Source organism: Maniola jurtina, chromosome 19 (genome assembly GCF_905333055.1).
Source record: "Maniola jurtina chromosome 19, ilManJurt1.1, whole genome shotgun sequence".
In the NCBI taxonomy this organism is placed as follows: domain Eukaryota; kingdom Metazoa; phylum Arthropoda; class Insecta; order Lepidoptera; family Nymphalidae; genus Maniola; species Maniola jurtina.
The window spans coordinates 11,689,182-11,707,878 of NC_060047.1; the positions used below are offsets into that span (position 1 = coordinate 11,689,182).

Sequence of the window (18,697 nt, forward strand, 5' to 3'; positions counted from 1 at the left end):
CTTTTAAATTTTTTCGGAATCAATTTCAGATATCAATGTCATAAATTGCTTTTTTAATCGTTTCCCGAAAATCAGAATTCGTCTCACCGTTAATCGCCTATCGATCTTTGCGTATAATTCCCAAAAAGAAAAAAAAAAACACTCTTTATGTATTTGACAGCGTCGGACAAAATCCCCTGTTGACAGAGACCGGCATAATTTGACACGCCACAGTGTACTTAACCCCGCAAATGCTGGTACGTATTTGTAGGTCAAGATATTCTGGACCTCGGTCCGAAAGACCAGTATAAAATGACACCTCGACGGACGCAATTCGAAGGTTACAAGAGGTCTACAGGATGTGAAGGGTAAATAAGGGTGGATAGCCGTGGGGGTGTGTTACGACCAGTCACAAGCAGCTGACGTGAATTAGGGTGTTTTTACCTACAAATATGGGGTAGGAACGTTTTTCGGTGCCTAATGTTTATCAATTGTATGGTAGATGTGTTTAATTTTGTCATTAATTCAAAGTGAATGAATTTTCGCATGACTTAATGTTGTTTGTTTTTCTTACGGCCCAGTTTAGTGGGAAGCTTTTGGTTTTGTCTTGAAATGATTCAAAAACAGTGTGATTACGTACATATAGGTCTATTTGCCATTGACACTGACAAATTCTTAGACTCGGAGTTGCGTGGAAGCAAACAGCTTTGCATTCAACAGTCCATAACCTAATATTGTGCTTTTTAAAAAACGTAATTGCTAAGTTTCTTCCAGCTCTTCTCAGTGGAAATCTACTTTCCGAACTGGTGGTAAACTATTGAGTACTAACATATCCTAAGTGGCAAAAGGTATCCTACATAAAATAAATACATTAATTCATTTCATTTATGCCACATACAAAATTGAACTAGTGATTTGCAATTTTATCAAAAAATATTTTACTTTTGTTAAGATGGCATAATAAATTAGTTTGAAAGATAAGTTCTATTATGTACTTTAGTAGACTTTTTAATAAATCATTTAAATACGTAGTTACATGACTAATTGTAGTATTTCTAGAAACACTACAATTATTACTAATTGTTTCATCAATAACGCCGTCTCTACTGGAGGGTTAAGACGTACATTGATTGATATGTTCATTGCTATTAATTTATGCGCCAATCGCGAAAAAAATAGGAATTTATTTCCATCAAGAAAACTGCTATACCATTTTAAACCTTAGACTAACGCAATAGTAGTTAATTTAGCACGACTCGAAAGTATGAAAGAAAAACAATTACGGGTAAATTCCTTACCCTTGTATTACCCCTTGGCTTAGCATATACATTTACCCCGATCAAATGGTCTATAATTTGAGGACCTAGGTAATTGGCGATGTCCTTACAATAATAAATAGCCTATGGCGAAGCGATCAGGGACTAAGTAGTACTTTTTTAATTAAATATTCTTTTGTCGCCATGCAATTAAGGATTTCATTTGCCTATGTTCCATGTGCTATTAGTTATTCACAATTAATTTGACTGTAATTTCTTACTTTAAATTACTATTTCAACGTCAGTATTATACTTATTAATATTGAAAATACGAAAATGTGCTTCTTGTTGGTCCGTTGGTTTGTCCTTCAATCAGGGCGCAACGGACTAACGTGATTTTTGCATGGATATAGTTAGATACGTAAATGACAGGCTAGGAAAATCCAAGAATTCAAATCCACGTGGATAAAGTTGTGGGTATAATCTAGCTTAAATCACACTCATTAGCTTAAATTACAATTTAATAAAAATTCTGTATGTAAAAAATTAAATAGTTTTTTAGACAATTTTTATTGATTTTATAAAAACACAATCTTTTATTGATGATGAATGATGGCTAAAGAAATAGTCATTATGATCGTTATTAAACCGAACACAATTACTTACCTTATTAACATAGTTTCATATTGAGGGCGGCATACTACAATGTAGTTTTTGATGCAAAAAATCTTGAATATTAATTTTTTCCATACACAGTATACAATAGTGTATGGTCAGAGTGAATTAGAATGCGGGAACTCTCGATCTGATTCTGAATCGACGATATGTCAAATATTAGGCTATGTGCGACGTGAAATCAAAGAAAAATAGGCTATTCATAGGCTACCAGCGTCAAATGTAGTAAACATTTGACGCCTCCCAGTGACGTCCAAGCCTCGACGTTTTGTTACAAGTTCCCTAACTGTCGAGAATTGTACACATACTCGTACATTACAATAGTGTATGGTGTTAAGTTAACCCTCAAATGCTCACAGCGGGGTCAATTCGACACGAAGGAAAAGCAACGTTATTTGTAGCAGATCAATCAAGATTACGTTATAATACGTCCAACCCTTCCGTTCGTCCATCCAGGGGCTCTGATTGTTTCATCAATGTGTCGATGATTAGGGGTTAGTAATACCGAAATCTTGTAATTTGTTTTCGGACGGCGTTACCTAAGTTTTACCCCTCGAGATATAAATTCACATAAGTTTGATCAGTTGTTTTTTTAGGTATTTAAATGTCTGACAAATGTATAAGTACAAATTACCAATTAGTGGTAGGTACCTACTGAGCTTTTTAAAACCAAGATTTGGTCATAGACGTTTATAAAACGTTAAGAACCCTAAACAAATAAGCTCATTACATTTTAGATTATAACTAGCAACTACCTGTGGCTTCACTTGGTGAAAATATAAATCTCTGTGTTTCCTATTCCGTGGGAATTTCGAAAAATCTTTGTCTACAATATAAAGGAAGTTTCTGTGCGTTTCAGCTTTCTAAGTCTAAGGGTTTAGGCTGAGAGTTGGAGGGTGAGTGAGTCAGGAATTTTCTTTTTATTGTATATTTATTTGACATCAACTTTACTAAAAAGTTATGTAAAGTAATCTACTCATAATTCAAAGTATCAAAATAAAACAAAAATTTCAATATCAAACCGTAATTTATGGACGTATGAAAGCGTCGAACTACCAAACGCCCCAAAATATCAATATGCAAATCCGTAGCATCGATTTTCCCAACCCTTTTATGGTATTAACTTTTAAAAATTATATTAACAAAAGCCAAAACACATTTCCGACCCGCAGATAAGTTATTAAACATTGCACCATTACACTTTAATTTTTGGCCCGGCGGGATTTAGGAGGGGTGCCGGGTGGAAATTAAAAAAAGGTACGCAGTCTCACAATAAGGGGTCGAATTGCGAATGAGTTTTGTTATTCATAAAGTGGTGCATAGAGCATTTATTCCTATACAAACAAGACACACGCACGCACACACATGCCTGATTGTGCATACGGCGTTGCAGGGTTAAGGTGAATTCTCCATAAACTGAAATGATATACCCTAATAACAGTGTGCAAGTAGGTACGTCAAAAAATTAAGTAAACTAAGAGATTAGATATTTTTAATATAAAGATAAGATTTAAGATGTCGTCGGCTTACTATTCGCGAATTCAATCGAGATCGATTTGATCCCGGGCACGCATTTCTAACTTTCTAGAGTTAATTAAAATACAGCACTTGCTTTAATGTTGAAGACAAAAATCTTGAGGAAGCCTGCACGCTTGAGAGTTCTTCATAACGTTCTCAGAGGTGTGTGAAGTCTGCCAATACGCACTTGAGCATCATGGTGGACTATATAATAGTCTACTCTAAACTCTTTTCATTCTGAGAGGAACCCATTCCTCAGCAGTGGGTGAGACTTTTTTCAAATTTCGATATTTTTAAGGGGTTTTATAGGTGACTTATATACATACCACTTCCAACGTGTCTGAATAAACTAAATTACAATAAAACTAGTTAAATCTAAAACTATAACAAAGTGTTTAAGAGATGATTATGTTAATAAACTACAAAATTGGAAAGGTAAGCAGTAAGCACCCATTGTGTTAATATTTTCTTGGCCCATGTCGTTCCGCATTAATTTTATTGCTGAAGCTCGCATTTTTTTACGACTATGACAGTATTATCTGAAAGTAGACAGTTATTTCTATTATTTCCCCCAAAACGACTGCCGCCCTCACCTTAAGCAAAAGTATTGTACAATTACGAGCGTTGTGGGCTATCCGGACTCCGGAGCTCGTATTTGTTCTGTTAAACTTTTGCGTTGTTTAAAATTTGTTTTTTCCACAGTCAAAAAACACTTTGGGGCTTGTTTATTTTCAAATCGAGCGTGCGCGAGTGCTCTGCCTGTTATAAACACGGCCCGTTATGAATACATTGCTTGTTTGTTTGTTAGCTTCTTAGTGCGGTCATGGAAATATCAAGGGTTAACACACTGCTTTCAATTGCTTTTATGTTTGTATCGAAGCCGAGTGTTGTGTGAATCGCTGGTAATGAAAACATTTTTTCGAATTCCAATTGTGTGGGTATTTTTTGGCTCGCGTAAACATTCGAGTGTTGGTTATAAAGGTCACGTCAAACTTTAGTGCTCCCTAATTGAGTTCTTTGGGTTGAATAAATTTAAAATAGAGACGAGCAGTATTACTACTTTAAATCATTTTGATTTGGTGATTTTTTCCTTCACCGTGATTTCGTACAGGGAGCTTATAACTATTTTCATAGGGATCTCTTATAAAAAAAAAAAATAAGTATGCCTATTAAGTAAGTATTAATTTTTTCCAAAAAAATGTTACTCAGGAATAATGTAGCTTTCTACGAGTGAAAGACTTTTCAAAATCGGTTCAGTAGTTCCAGAGATCCCCTACGAACAAACTTACAAACTTTACCTCTTTATAATATTAGTATAGATTAGTATAGATGAAATGAAATGATTCTTTATTGTACATATTTAGATGTATAGGTTGATGCGAAAAAAAAGGTATTTACAAACAAACATCTGCCTTTTCATATTGCATTAATCCGAGAGGCCATCTTGAATTCTATAAATATAATCCGCCGTTTAGATTCATACGTGTTTTAATACGTTTCGCGCAAAAAACCTTCTGATCCCCTATAACATGACAATGGGTGTCTTTAATATAGGAAATTTTTATTCATAACTTTACAGTTAAATAAATAAAAAATGAATGGGACTAAGAAAAAATGTATGTAAGGAATGAAAAAAGTTTAAAAGACTAGATAGAAAGAAACAGAAGGTTTTTTTACTTTAAAAAAGAATTTATGTTCGACGATTTGTCTCCCTTTATGGTGCATTGATATAAATTGTCGATTCGCAAAATTAAAATTTCTAAGTTTAATTCTTGGTTAAGTAAATTCCTTAAATATTTTTCTTATTTAGACAACTAAGAGAGAAAGTACTGCACTTTGACCATGCTACGTCAGAAAACTTCTCGCAAGTTCCAAAAACAACTATAATAAGTACAACGCATATAATAGGTACCTAGATAACTGGTAGATACATACAAACATTTATTTTTGCATGTCAGATAAATGTTTAGCTATGTGTTATTAATTTAAAAACATTGCACTAAGTCGTCCAAACAATCTAACCATGAACATGTGACCGGGGCCTATAACAGTTCAAGTTGTTACCATAATTCCTATCAAAAGCATATCAAATAGTAGAAGAGGCGCGCAGTTTTAATTCACATCAATATGTGTCTAGTATATTATAGTTACATGTGTAAATTAAAAATTTATAACACCCCCGACAAGTGAAGGTTACAGTAACTAGAAAAGAGCTGATAACTTTTAAACGGCTGAACCGATTTTCTTGGATTATAGCTAAGAACACTCTCGATCAAGCCACCTTGCAAACAAAAAAAACTAAATTAAAATCGGTTCATTAGTTTAGGCGCTACGGTGCCACAGACAGATACACAGATACACAGACACACAGATACACAGATACACACGTCAAACTTATAACACCCCTCTTTTTGGGTCGGGGGTTAAAAACAGCATTCAGTTAACGTACCTGCACGACTATCTAAGTCGTCAAACCAAAACAATATTTAGTGGTTGTGTAATAGCCGATATAACTTGCACTCCATTCTACCTCAGTGCCCCGGAGTGAGTCATTATGCACCACCTTTACAACCCCGCTTAATTCCAGCCAACCCTCTGAGCGTTAATGGCCGAAAAACTGACCTTCTGGGCCAAAATTACCCCCAAGGCGCCGCTTAAATGGCCACCTAACGCGATGGAAGTGCTGCCGTGTGAGAACGCGTGATTTGCACTGTTTAACCATCACAATACTATAAAACTGTAGAATAACTAGGCACGTTAATATTGCCACTAAATAAATATACAAGTGTAAATTAAAAATTTATAACACCCCCGACAAGTGAAGGTTACAGTAACTAGAAAAGACCGAAAAGACCTGATAACTTTCAAACGGCTGAACTGATTTTCTTGGACTATTACGATCTAAAGTATTAGATCTAAAGTATTACACCCCCGACGATCCAAAGTATCTGAGTTTTCCAAAGCATCATTTTCAAATAAATAAATATGTATTTAGGCAACGTCCATCTTGACAGCTTGACATTTGTCAATTGACATGATATTATGAACCTAACGGTTATCTAACCTTCTTTTCTACAAGAAAACTAGAAAAGAGCTGATAACTCTTAAACGGCTGAACCAATTTTTTTGGATTATAGCTAAGAACACTCTCGATCAAGCCACCTTTCAAACAAAAAAAAAGTAAATTATAATCGGTTCATTCGTTTAGGCGCTACGATGCCACAGACAGATACACAGATACACAGACACACAGATACACACGTCAAACTTATAACACCCCTCTTTTTGGGTCGGGGGTTAATAAAACTGTCACACAAATTGATAACGGCTTTAACACTGGAATTCATAGTCAAGACGGGGGTTTCTTTAAGGGACCATTCAGATTACATGTGTCATATTCAACCTTAATGCATTGTGCAAAGGTTGAATATGAAACATGACGTCTGAATGGTCCTTTAAAGAAGCCCCCATCTTGACTATGACTTCCAGTGTAAATAGCTATCGCTCAAACGGAATAGTTATTGAGACTATTCTTTTATTAGATAATACAAAACTGGAAAGAAAATAAAAGAATGGAGATAAAGCTTTTCCTTAGTAATTATAAGTTATATATTACGTTAATTAGTATTGAAGTTGTACCCTAAAGTAAACAGTGCAACATAGGGGCATGTCACAAGGCGGCACGCTACCTACAGTAATTTAAAATGTAGCTAAACTCTTCGTCAGACTGTCATGCCATAATATTTCAATTCTACAGAGTGATGTTGTCTATACTAATATTATAAAGAGGAAACCTTTGTATTTTTGTATGTTTGTATTGAATAGGCTCAAAAACTACTGGACCGATTTCAAAATTTCTTTTACCTTTACTTATTCTTCCGAATAGGCTATATTTTATCCCGGAAAATAGAAAAAATAAATGTCCACCCGTGCGAAGCCGGGGCGGGTCGCTAGTTCGGAATAAAATTGAGTGCCGCATGCTACTTAAAAGACCGTAAAATTAATCATTCTATTTGTTGCATGCCATATTGTTACGTCTTGTTGCTTCGGCGTACAACATCGTGGGAAAACCTGCATGCCTGATAGTTTTCCAAAGGTGAAGACTACCAATCTGTACTTGGCTAGCGTGGCTGACTATGGCGAACCCCTTCTCATTTTGAGTGGAGAACGTTCTCAGTAGTGAGCCGGCGATGGGTTGATTATGTTGATGATGATTATTTATTTTTCAGTTTTAAACAATGTTCGATGTTTAAAGTTTTAACCATGTCGTTTCATTTAACCGCAGCGAGCGGTGCAAAACGCTGCGATATCCAGTGGCCAAAAGAACTGCAAAATAATTGACAAAATTACACACCGCTTAGGATAAAGACAATCCACCAAAAAGTTTGACACATCATTGTGGGTACGAAAATAATACGTCCGTTGCACCGAAATTACACGTTACGAAAACAACTGTCAAACCGGATCACGCCCAGAGCCTTATAAATTAATAAATCAACCCGTCTCCAGCCCGTTAGTGACAAAAATCACATCAGAAATTACAGGTCACAAATCGTCACAGACCACGGTCATAAATCAACTTGGATTCTTTGCGAGACACCAAAAAAAAAAACACAGAAAAAAAACTAAGCAAACACCCCGGCCCGAGCGTTCTTCTACCTGCCTTGATGCCTGATGCCTTCGTATCTTTTGAATACTTTTCTTGTATTAAAAATAAAATTTTCGAACGCATGGATTCCGGGGCAAAAAACGCACGAAAAACAGTCCTTTCATTTCATCTGTCTCTGTCTCACTTTGAATTCGCCGTCCTGCTCTAATGGGGATGACGCTCGAAACTGAAGCGTCATTTAGAAATTTTTGGCTTAGATCGGTCCCATAACTTCGCCATCTGTTTTGAATATACGAATATGTATGTTTAAAATTACTGTATTGAAATAGGACACCTAATGAACAACTTGTGGGAATAAAACGTTTCGTTTTTCATATCGTTTCAATTTTTGAGCGTCATGTATCTAGTTCTAGTACCTATAATTTACTAAAAACATGGAACGGAACGAAACGGGATGGAACGGGACCTTTGTTTGGTTAACCCTCATGTCATCGCCATAAATATGCAAATGACAGAATAGTATTCATAAATATTTTAACCGCTGCCCGGCTACGCCGAAAACTATACAAAATAGAAGAGTTTTGGACATATTGTATCATTTGAGACAGAAACAAAGAGTTTGAAAATATCCTTTGTTCGAGGTCTTTTATTAAATCGCCCAGTCTGTCTGTTTATTGTGACTCTACCACTATCAATATTATATGCCAAGCTAGGCTGCATCCCTAGCATCGAATTTAAACAGGCAAAAGACGATAGTTGAGTTTAATAACTTCAATACATTGCTTCAATACAAATAAGTAGGAGTGAATAGTATTTTCTAGGCAAGCGCACTCCGCTTTAGGCTGCATCATCACTTGCCTTGATTGCAGCCAAGCACTAGTCTGTAAATTTGAAAAATATTTTTTGCTAAAAGTAGATGTACGACTCAAATAATGTACGTATCTTCGAACTGCTGATAATGCTCTAGAATCAAAGAGGAAGTGAGCTGGATTAGAAAATGTTTTCTTGACTGTTTTCCTAATAATTTTAGTAAAAGCACAGCTGCAAGCCGTTTATGTAGAAGGGGTCACTACCCCCGATAATGAGGACTACTAAAGACACAATGGGGGACATCAATAGGATTAAAGGTAGGTCCTATCATCCATCCCTTTAGAACAAAACATAAAAGACAAAACGCTCTTTTTTATAGAGCAAGTTTATGGCTCCAATATTCAGTAGGAGCAGTTTTGTTAAGGAAATATTTACGACGCCATTTTTTTGTGCAACCTCTGCCAGGAATGAGTGATATCTGACGTTTACAAGTGTTACCTCATAAAGACGTTTGTTCATTACGTCCCTTTACGACGGCAGTAAAGATGGCAGACTATATCTATCTATGTATTCGCACATCATCGAGGTCGGGGCTCTGGTGATTATTTGAGAAGACTTGAATATATTATGTGCAGCCAATTTCTTTGTTATGGATTCGAGATTTGGTCACTTACTGTGGGCCTCGCTAAAAAGCGTTGATCCTTATTGAAGCGTTAAAACGGATAGGTAGAGGTACCTATTCGTAGACAAAATGTATGAATATTTTCCAAATCATACTTCAAAAAGCATTGAGTAATGTGAAAAATATAGAATTTTGCGATACTTGTAGAGTGTCATACATACCTATAGTTACAATTTTTGACAAAAAAAAAAAAAATTGGTTGTCTGTAAAGTCGGTTTACTGACGATAGTTGAACGTGACAACAAAGGCCGATTGTACTTCTTTGTCGCTCGTTCCGCGCACTCGCTTGCACTTCAAGCCTTACATGGAACGCCTCAGAGCGAGGTAACGCCGCATGAGTCATGTTTTTTCGTGCGTGCAGCCGGCTCTATCGAGTTATAAGACGTTGTCACGTCAAAAATTAAGTTAAGTATTTTCTAAAAATATGGTCGTTTATACCACGCTCACGCGTTGGAGTGTTACTCAATTTTAGGCTAAGGTATTTTTTAATTAATTGGATGAGTAGTCGCACAATTAAAAGTGTATTATTATTTAATACTAGCTAATGCCCGCCACTTCGTTCGCGTGGATTAAGGTTTTGAAAAAACCCGTGGGACCTCTTGGATTATTCCGGATAAAAAGCATATGTCACTCTCTAGGTCTTTTACAGCTATATCCATACAAACATTACGTCGATTCGTTGCTACGTTACGGCGTGATTGAAGGACAAACCAACAGACAAACACTTTTACATGGGTAGTGATTAAAGAAAAATGGTAGACGACAATTTGAAACAATACAATAATTATTATGTAGGTAAAAGTTGTTCAAAATGACTTTTACTTTGTTATGGCTGCCTATTACAGATAACCTATTAAAAAAAGTAAATGCCATTTCTATTACCTTAATTAAAATTCTGTGCTTCCCTAATGAAGAAGTGACAAGTCATAGACATAGACACAAGAGTTAGGACATTAAACTGACGATTCGTAATTTATAGCCGCCGCAACATCGCCGTCAAACTGACACGTGACCCGGCGTCGCACGCGCAGCTTATCAATAAAAATTTATAAGAGAGAGCTAAAGTATTAAAACACTATAATTTTTATAACGAACTACCTCAGAAGCCGGGCCTCAGTACCTTAGAAAAAAAAAAAACTTCGAACACCTAAAAAAAAATCACCTGCCCCGAACGCATAAAAAGTTATTAAATAGGAGGCGACTTAACTAAATTACAAAATTCAAGCTTTACGCATTATAGAATAATTAACTATAGCGACGCGGCGTGCGAATCCAAATCATATGATCAATGTGACAAGCGTCAAAATGGTTTGGAACTTTTGATTTATTAAAAAGTTATGAAGGTCGATCTACAGGCATCTTAGGTAGCTTCGCGTTGCTTCGTTTTATCTTATAAATAGATTTTTTATTACAAATTACAGGGTACCACGTTTGGTAGCGATTTTCGATGTCGACTCACCATTATCTACGAAAAGTAACAAGTGAAGTTAACTCTTCAATTGAATGTGCACTGTAATGTGTGATAAATAGAGTTTATTATCAATTGCTTGGGCTTATGTCCACGCTTTTGGAAGCTTCGATTACCTTATGAATTTAATGATGGGTTCCGTATATTTAATTCGGTCAGGTAGTCAAGGCATTTGGGTCACAAAACTGGTGTCTTGAGTGTTTTTTCTTTTTTTTTTTTTAATGCAGTGGCAAGTAACTGCTTTACTGCGATCTCACCAAATGCAACGATGCAGTTTAATGGACTAAGAGCCAGCGAGGGTGAGATCTTCGTTATTTTATAAAAGCTAAAAGTTTCTTTGCGTCTTGCCCTCTACACATGTAAGAACAATCAGCGACTATGAAGCTTGTATCATGGTAGCTTTGGGAGAGAACAGGCAAGAAAATGTAATTTTTTTTACGTCAAAGTATAAAGTGTAATTTTTTTATTTTCTTCGGAGTAGTATAATTAAAAATCACGTCATGTATTGCCAGACACTTAGTATTGTGACAACCACCTGCTAGACACTTTTAAACATTTAAAGGCAGGGGGTTGCCACGACTCCTAAACCCTTGACCTAAATCAACCAATAGTCAACCGGTAATGGGTTGAGATGCTGATGATATCGGATTGGCACACCATTCGATATCGTATCGGATAACGCAAAAACGTTTTGCGGCCGAAAAAAGACAAGATGTATCCTTAATTCTTACGCGTCCTTAAAGGGAGGATTACAAAAGGGCTGAGAAGGCATTTATTCAATTACTCAAACAATGGAGTATTTCGCCTTAAATGTACAAAAGGGCTCAGGTACAGAGAAAATGACAATGGAAGGGACAAAGAAATTTGGGGCGAGTCAAAAGTTTCACTACGGTTTGTTAAAGTTATTTTCTGTATCTACGAGTATAGTCTATGTCTATGGTGTTTATTTTTATGGCTCACGACAATTTACAAACTGACATCTTTACATTCACATATTAGACTTAGGGAGCTGGTGGCATATGGTAGCTGTATGATAACTTCATCTTTATTATATTTAGTAGAAAAAATACCCTACTTAGTTTAATTTGGTTAAAAAAATAAAACTACGGCAGGATGGATACGTTTTTATGTGATTTCTGGATTTTATTGATTTATTTATTGGTTTGTACAAAACGTGGCCAACTGCTCCCACCGACTGCGCAATGTATGAAAGTACAATAGGTGTACAATATGTAGATAAACAATTATACAAAAGCAACATAACTTATTAACATAGGCTACTTTTTATTCCAGAAAATCAACGAGTTCCCACGGGATTTAAAAAAACCTACATCCACACGAACGAAGTCGCGGGCATTGGCTAGTGTGTTATACGTGAAATTACGTATTTTCTTCCATAAAGTACGTGCATTACTTTGTATTCAATCAGCTCAATTCCATGAAAGTCTCTACAAAAGTAAAGTCGTGGTTAGTCTGTCGATTGAGATGACGCTGTACATTTTGTTTTAATTTTCTGCCACCGGCTCTTTAAGTATTAGTGTCGTTTCAACGGGATTGCAATAATTATAAATTTAAACAATGAGATAATTTTAACAAAGGAATCTGACCTTTTTTTGGTATTTTTGCGATTGTTATCAGTTAGCACTTAGCGCTGATATTAAGTAATTGCAGTTACTTAATATCTAATGCATAATTAATACGTAACTACCTGTAGTCTTTACACATCCTTACTAAAAAAATATTATTAGGTATAATTCAACGTATAATCAACAACGTATAATGGGGGTATCTAAAAACCTAAATCCACGCGGATGAAGTCGCGGGCATCAGCTAGTAATTTATAAAGCACCTATACCCTACGTCCGTCATTTATTTAGCAAACTTTTTAACATTTTTAGCGATTTCAGAGTGTTTTTTTTGTAGTCGTTTGTTCGAATCATGTCTGAGATGACGCAGTCTGTTTGCTTGATAATTTGTTATCTGTCAGTCAGTCAGTATGAAACAGATTTATAGGTTTAGATAATTACACGGATAAAAAAAAGTTTGCCAAACTCTATGCATCAGTGATCAATCTCATACAGAGTGAAACCGTAACACTATATTTTATGAACAAAAAGGTAGACATTGTTGCAAATTGTTTTTCACTATTAATAGACGAGTCAACTTGGTTGGCGCCAAGCAATGCTATCAAACTTATTTTTAGAATTCCGTATTTCAGAAGGAAGAAAGGAACCCTTATGGGATCACTTTATTGTCTGTCTATCTGTCCGTCTGTCGGTTTGCCGTGTCGTGTACGGAACCCTTCTTCTACAAGTCCGAGTCATACTTGACCGGTTTTTTTTACATACAGCGACAACTTCCATACAATGTAATGACTACAAAATGTTCAAATTAACTACAGTATGTCTGTCAATAGTTACGTGTCGTCAATGGCGTCGAATCTGATGTCTTTCTCTAGACTTTTAGAATATCTGCATCTTTTTCTTTTTAATCTTGCTAAAAAAGGATGTAAAATAATTTTAAATTAAATACACTAAATTTTAGTGCTACTCTACAAAAACACTATGCTCAGGACTGGCGTCTAAAGTAACGAAGTTTGACAGTTTTAATACAAATCAAGTCTTTTGTCCTTGTCTTATTACTGTGGTAAGAAAAAGATGTAAATACTCTAAAGTGGCAATATTATACTAACATTTAATGACAATGTCATGTCAGACGACTAGCTGGTATTAGTTAATTAGATAATTAGGTACTTTAATAACAGGTCATGTGACCACACAAGCATACGAATTTGTCTTCATTTTTAAAATACAAATTGTATGAGCTTTACCTATAATATCTTTGAAACTAAATTGGTTCGTCTGTCCACAGCAAAATCGGCGTTAACTACGTTGGTACGTCTGTTAAGCGCGTTTCTTTGTTTCTCATAGATTTTGCTTGTAATAATAATGGAAAGCCATCGAATAATCCGGGCGCGGTGCATAGATGCGTGATAGTATCGCGTTTCCGGTCAAGCTTACGTTGTTTCGAAAAAAAAAAAGGTTCTCATGTTGTCAAAGAGTAATAGAGAAGGCAGTTTGAAAAAAAGAAAACTTATTATATCGCTATTGTTTTAAAGTTATGGGTAATGGAGACTTGTGCAAGTTTCCGTGGGCAATGTTTTCAAGTTATTAATTTTTTATCCAGTACAATTAAAAACTTTATTGTTTCAAAGGCAAAAACTTTTTGTGTCTACATATTAAGTTGATAATGTACTTAGTTAATTCTGTTGTAAGTACATATCTATGGTTGTAAGCAATCTCTATGCTCAACTAATCTTAGTGCTATCTTTTTCTGCAGGGAGCATTATGAAAGAGATGGTAGGTTAAGAATTAAATCCTGTCATTTTAGTTAAGTTTTGAGATCAAGTACAACTACAGAATTAGCCACACTCTGCCACATTATTTTATGTTTTCATTTTCAAGTATTTTAAAATACAACTTGTAAAAAAAAGACGTGCAAAATATATCATGAATTTTAAATTTTATTCCACTAAATTGAAAACCTCTGGAAACTATGTATAGCTAAATCATATACAGTATTATTTTGCCTTGTGAAAATACATTAATATAGAATAGAATAAAGTGCTTGAATTTTGAGAATTTCCTTATTTGGTCAATGTGTCAACTGTCATTTCAATGGTACGATTTTAGTGCTTAATCTTAGTGTACTTTTGACATGATAATTAACACAACGAGCAACAAGTGTAAAATAAAAATTTATATCAACCCCGACAAGTGAAGGTTACAGTAACTAGAAAAGAGCTGATAACTTTCAAACGGCTGAACCGATTTTCTTGGATTATAGCTGAGAATACTCTCGATCAAGCCACCTTTCAAACAAAAAAAACTAAATTAAAATCGGTTCATTAGTTTAGGAGCTACGATGCCACATACAGATACACAGATACACACGTCAAACTTATAACACCTCTCTTTTTGGGTCGGGGGTTAAAAATTGCGAATCCTTTCACAAAATTTATGCATTATAGAAAGATTTTTTATTTTGATAAAATTTTAAAAGTGCCTTTGAATTGTCAAAAGAATTTGCCAGACTATAAAAGAATTTATACAGTCTACTTTTACGTTGATTTGTGTGGAGGTAATCACCACACTCGGTTAAGCCGTGATAACATCTTCTGCCTTCATTTACTCTATGACTGCGCGCGCGCAGCCAAGCGCGGGCATTTTATTAGCCTCGCTTTAAGACCCGGCCTCGCCTTCTCATCCAGGCCGTCTTGCTATTTGCATTTGGTCAAACACCGTTTTATTTTATTGCCTAGCTAACTGCAACACCTTAGAATACACGTGAATTAAAACGCGGTGCGTTTGTTGTCCCTAACCCTAATAATGTCCCATTTTTAGGGTTCCCTACCTCAAAAGAAATATAGAAACCCTTATAGGATTACCTTGTTGTCTGTCTGTACGTCTTGTCTGTTAAGAAAACCTATAGTGTATTTCCCGTTGATCTAGAATCATGTTTGGCAGGTAGGTAGGTCTTTATACATCGATGGTCTTAAAGCACAAGTAAAGGAAAAATTCGAAAACCGTGACTTTGTGGTTACATAAAAAAATAAGTGTTTACGAATAAATTCATTTACTAATTTACAGTTCAATACTCGTAGATCGAGATTTTTTTGTCCAATACCCATGTTTCTTTCCGCATAAGTAGATAATACGAAAATACATGGAGTCTTAGGTATCTTATTAGCATTTAATTGTCCAAAAGTGGGGGTTACGGGTCGCTGGAGCCAAAAATGAGGGACTTCCTCGCCGCAGGGCGGAGGAGGGACCCACCTCGCATGCCGAGAGATTGGTTATTGAGATGTGGGCTCATGTTATTTCTGCCTAAATAATCAGATACTATATAAATTGTGTACTTATTTAAAAAAAAAATATATTAACCACGCTAATCATGACTAATACTCACCTTTCCCCTCCAATCAAGCGTAAAGCTTGTGCCTGCCCGGCTAGCATGGTCAGTAGATAAAAATTATATCCCCCGATCATATCCACTGATGTCATAGAATACAGTGGATATAATCGGGGGATATAATTTTTATCTACTGCCCATGCTAGCCGGGCAGGAGTGGGTACGACAATAGTGCAACAGGTGGGATTTGAACCGCCGACCTTTCGGAATTCAGTCCGCTCCTCACCCGTTGAGCTATCGAGGTTTTATGACAATTTTGTATGTCTTAAAAGTGTGCTGCTGAAAAAACTTTTAAAAGAGCAACCGCCGAGTTTCTTGCTGGTTCTTTTCGGTAGGAAAGGTATTCGGAACCAGTGGGAGATGCATTTGAGGCAGTGATATTCTTGGCTCTATCTGTTCTAAGATTAAATAATATCTGCAGTATAATAAATAATATTTTATTTCGCTTGTCCACAGATACGCCAAGAAAAACCTTATTACATAGCGGACCCCGAGGTCGACTCATTAGTAAGTATCCCACACTTTTTTATTATTCGTCAATTCCATCTAATCACATCAACATAAAGAGACATCATGGGACCCAGTTTAATAAGCCATAAAATACTTAGTACTATTTTAACCGACTTCAAAACCATTTGATTTGAGAAATAAAAAACATTAAGTAGGTACTTATCTTAGAATTATTTTGTAATTACCTGTTGTAAAAATTCTTTCACGATTATTATAAGCTACTTTATCCAGAAGTAACATAGGCTATATTATAATGCATAGCCTGTATAGATATATGAAATATCACCTGGTATATTATGTACTAGCTGATCCACCCGGCTTCACCCGTTGAAGCCGGGTGGGTCAGCTAGTACATAATATACCTACTTAGTGCGTACAAAACCTATACCTACCTAGGTACCTATACCTAGGTATTCCAATCTGAAGTTGCAACATGGCGGTTTGCGCAGGTCATATACTAAGGATTAAATACCTACACAATCAATAAATCAATCAGCCTCTTTGGCTGGACATAGACCTTCTCAAGAACGCGCCACCACACACGGTCCTCCGCCTTTCTTACTGATACGCGGTCTCCACTCCTCAACACGTCTGCTCCAGCAGCTATCGGTTCTGCGACAGACATGACCTGCCCACGGAGATCCGTTGTGCATTTTATGTGTTTGAAGCCTTAAGTATTCGTCAACCCCAAAGATAAATAAATGGGACCCAGTTTAATACGCCATAAAATAGTGAACATTTTATAGTTCGCGTCGGCCGGGTAATTTACGATTTGATTAGTTAAAGAGCTGTGTGAAATTAACCACAGGTAAACCGGAATTCTTCTCGGAATAACAAAATAAAGGAATGAGATTAAAAAACGTATAGGTATTCTATAGATATATTGTCACTCATAAAACGCTGAATCGTAACGCTGTTTAGCAACCGTACAGTAGAGCAATGCACGTATGTAGAACCAGCAGAGGTTTGCACAGAAGTGACATACACTGCTTGTTCGAAAAATACAAACTAAGAAGAAACTTATTTTATGAGATAACTCATGACAGTTTACATACAAAGTGGTATGCAACTCATACAGGCATATAACACTTTTTGTCCTAGTTGACATACATTGTTAAATTCACAATTTAATTTTACTAACTACCTACCAGTGGTACGTGGGTACCCTAACCAATTAATGGCTACCCTGATTTTTAACCCTGTGCCACTTTATATTCTATAAATTTCAAATTAGTCACCATAAAAAAAAATTAACCCGTATTATGGATTCGTTTATGAATGTAATGTCCGGCTCTGTTACTAATAGGATTTTTGATTGACTCAAAAGTTTTATACCATACCAAGATTTATACATTAACTAGCGACCTGCCCCGGCTTCGCACGGGTAGCTTATTACAATTTTTGTAGGGATCTCTACTTTTTGAAAATAAAATAAGCTTATGTTACTCAGGAATAATGTAGCTTTCTACTGGTGAAAGATTCTTCAAAATCGGTTTAGTAATTCCAGAGATTACCACCTACAAACAAACTTACAAACCTCTTTGTAATATAAGTATAGATAATAGATATTGTGGCGGCAGCCTAACTGTATGATTGCTAGACGGTGACTGCACAGTACGTCCCCTATGGCTAGCGACGTTAGCGTGGACAAAAAGCGAAATAAAAGATGGCGGCCACCCACCGCAGCCGTTCGACACGGATACTTAACCGATTTTGAACAAATAAAACCCGAAGCATCACGAATCGCTGGCCGACTCCGCGATCGTTGGTGACTCTGTTTGGTAAATTAGTTTAATCAAATTGCTTTGCCACTGCCTTTTTTACGATTTTAAGAGAGGAAACTAGGCAATGATCGTGATTTTGTCAGCCTAAATGAAAAGTTATATTACAGCTCTAAGGTATTTTAAAATAAATTAATTTAAATAAAAACCTACTTGACGGACACGATTTGGCCAGCCTAAACTATGAAAAATGTATCCTGGTTTTAAAAAGTAAGGCAGCTACTCAGAACTATTCAAGCTGTATGTATTCCTTTAAAATGATGCAATTATTATAATCATGCATTCAAATACTTGAAATATTTAATTATTTTATTTATTTATTCGTGCCAAAAAGTTGTAATAATCTGAAGAAAACAGATAAAAGTGGAGAGGGAAGCACTTATCTCAAACTCTAGACCTCTACCAGTGGGACCAGTGGCCCTTGGATAGTTTATAAAC

The 18,697-nt window shown here is 35.9% G+C and overlaps 1 protein-coding gene across 3 annotated transcripts in view; it reads left to right on the forward strand.

The window, feature by feature from the left end:
• The window catches only part of LOC123875258 (homeobox protein homothorax), a 476,104-nt gene that overhangs the window by 82,842 nt on the left and 374,565 nt on the right, over positions 1–18,697 (forward strand). For all 3 annotated transcript variants that reach the window (XM_045921002.1, XM_045921003.1, XM_045921004.1), the window contains exon 4: positions 16,425–16,475. In XM_045921002.1, the coding sequence (XP_045776958.1) occupies positions 16,425–16,475 (51 nt within the window). The remainder of the gene's footprint in view (positions 1–16,424; positions 16,476–18,697) is intronic.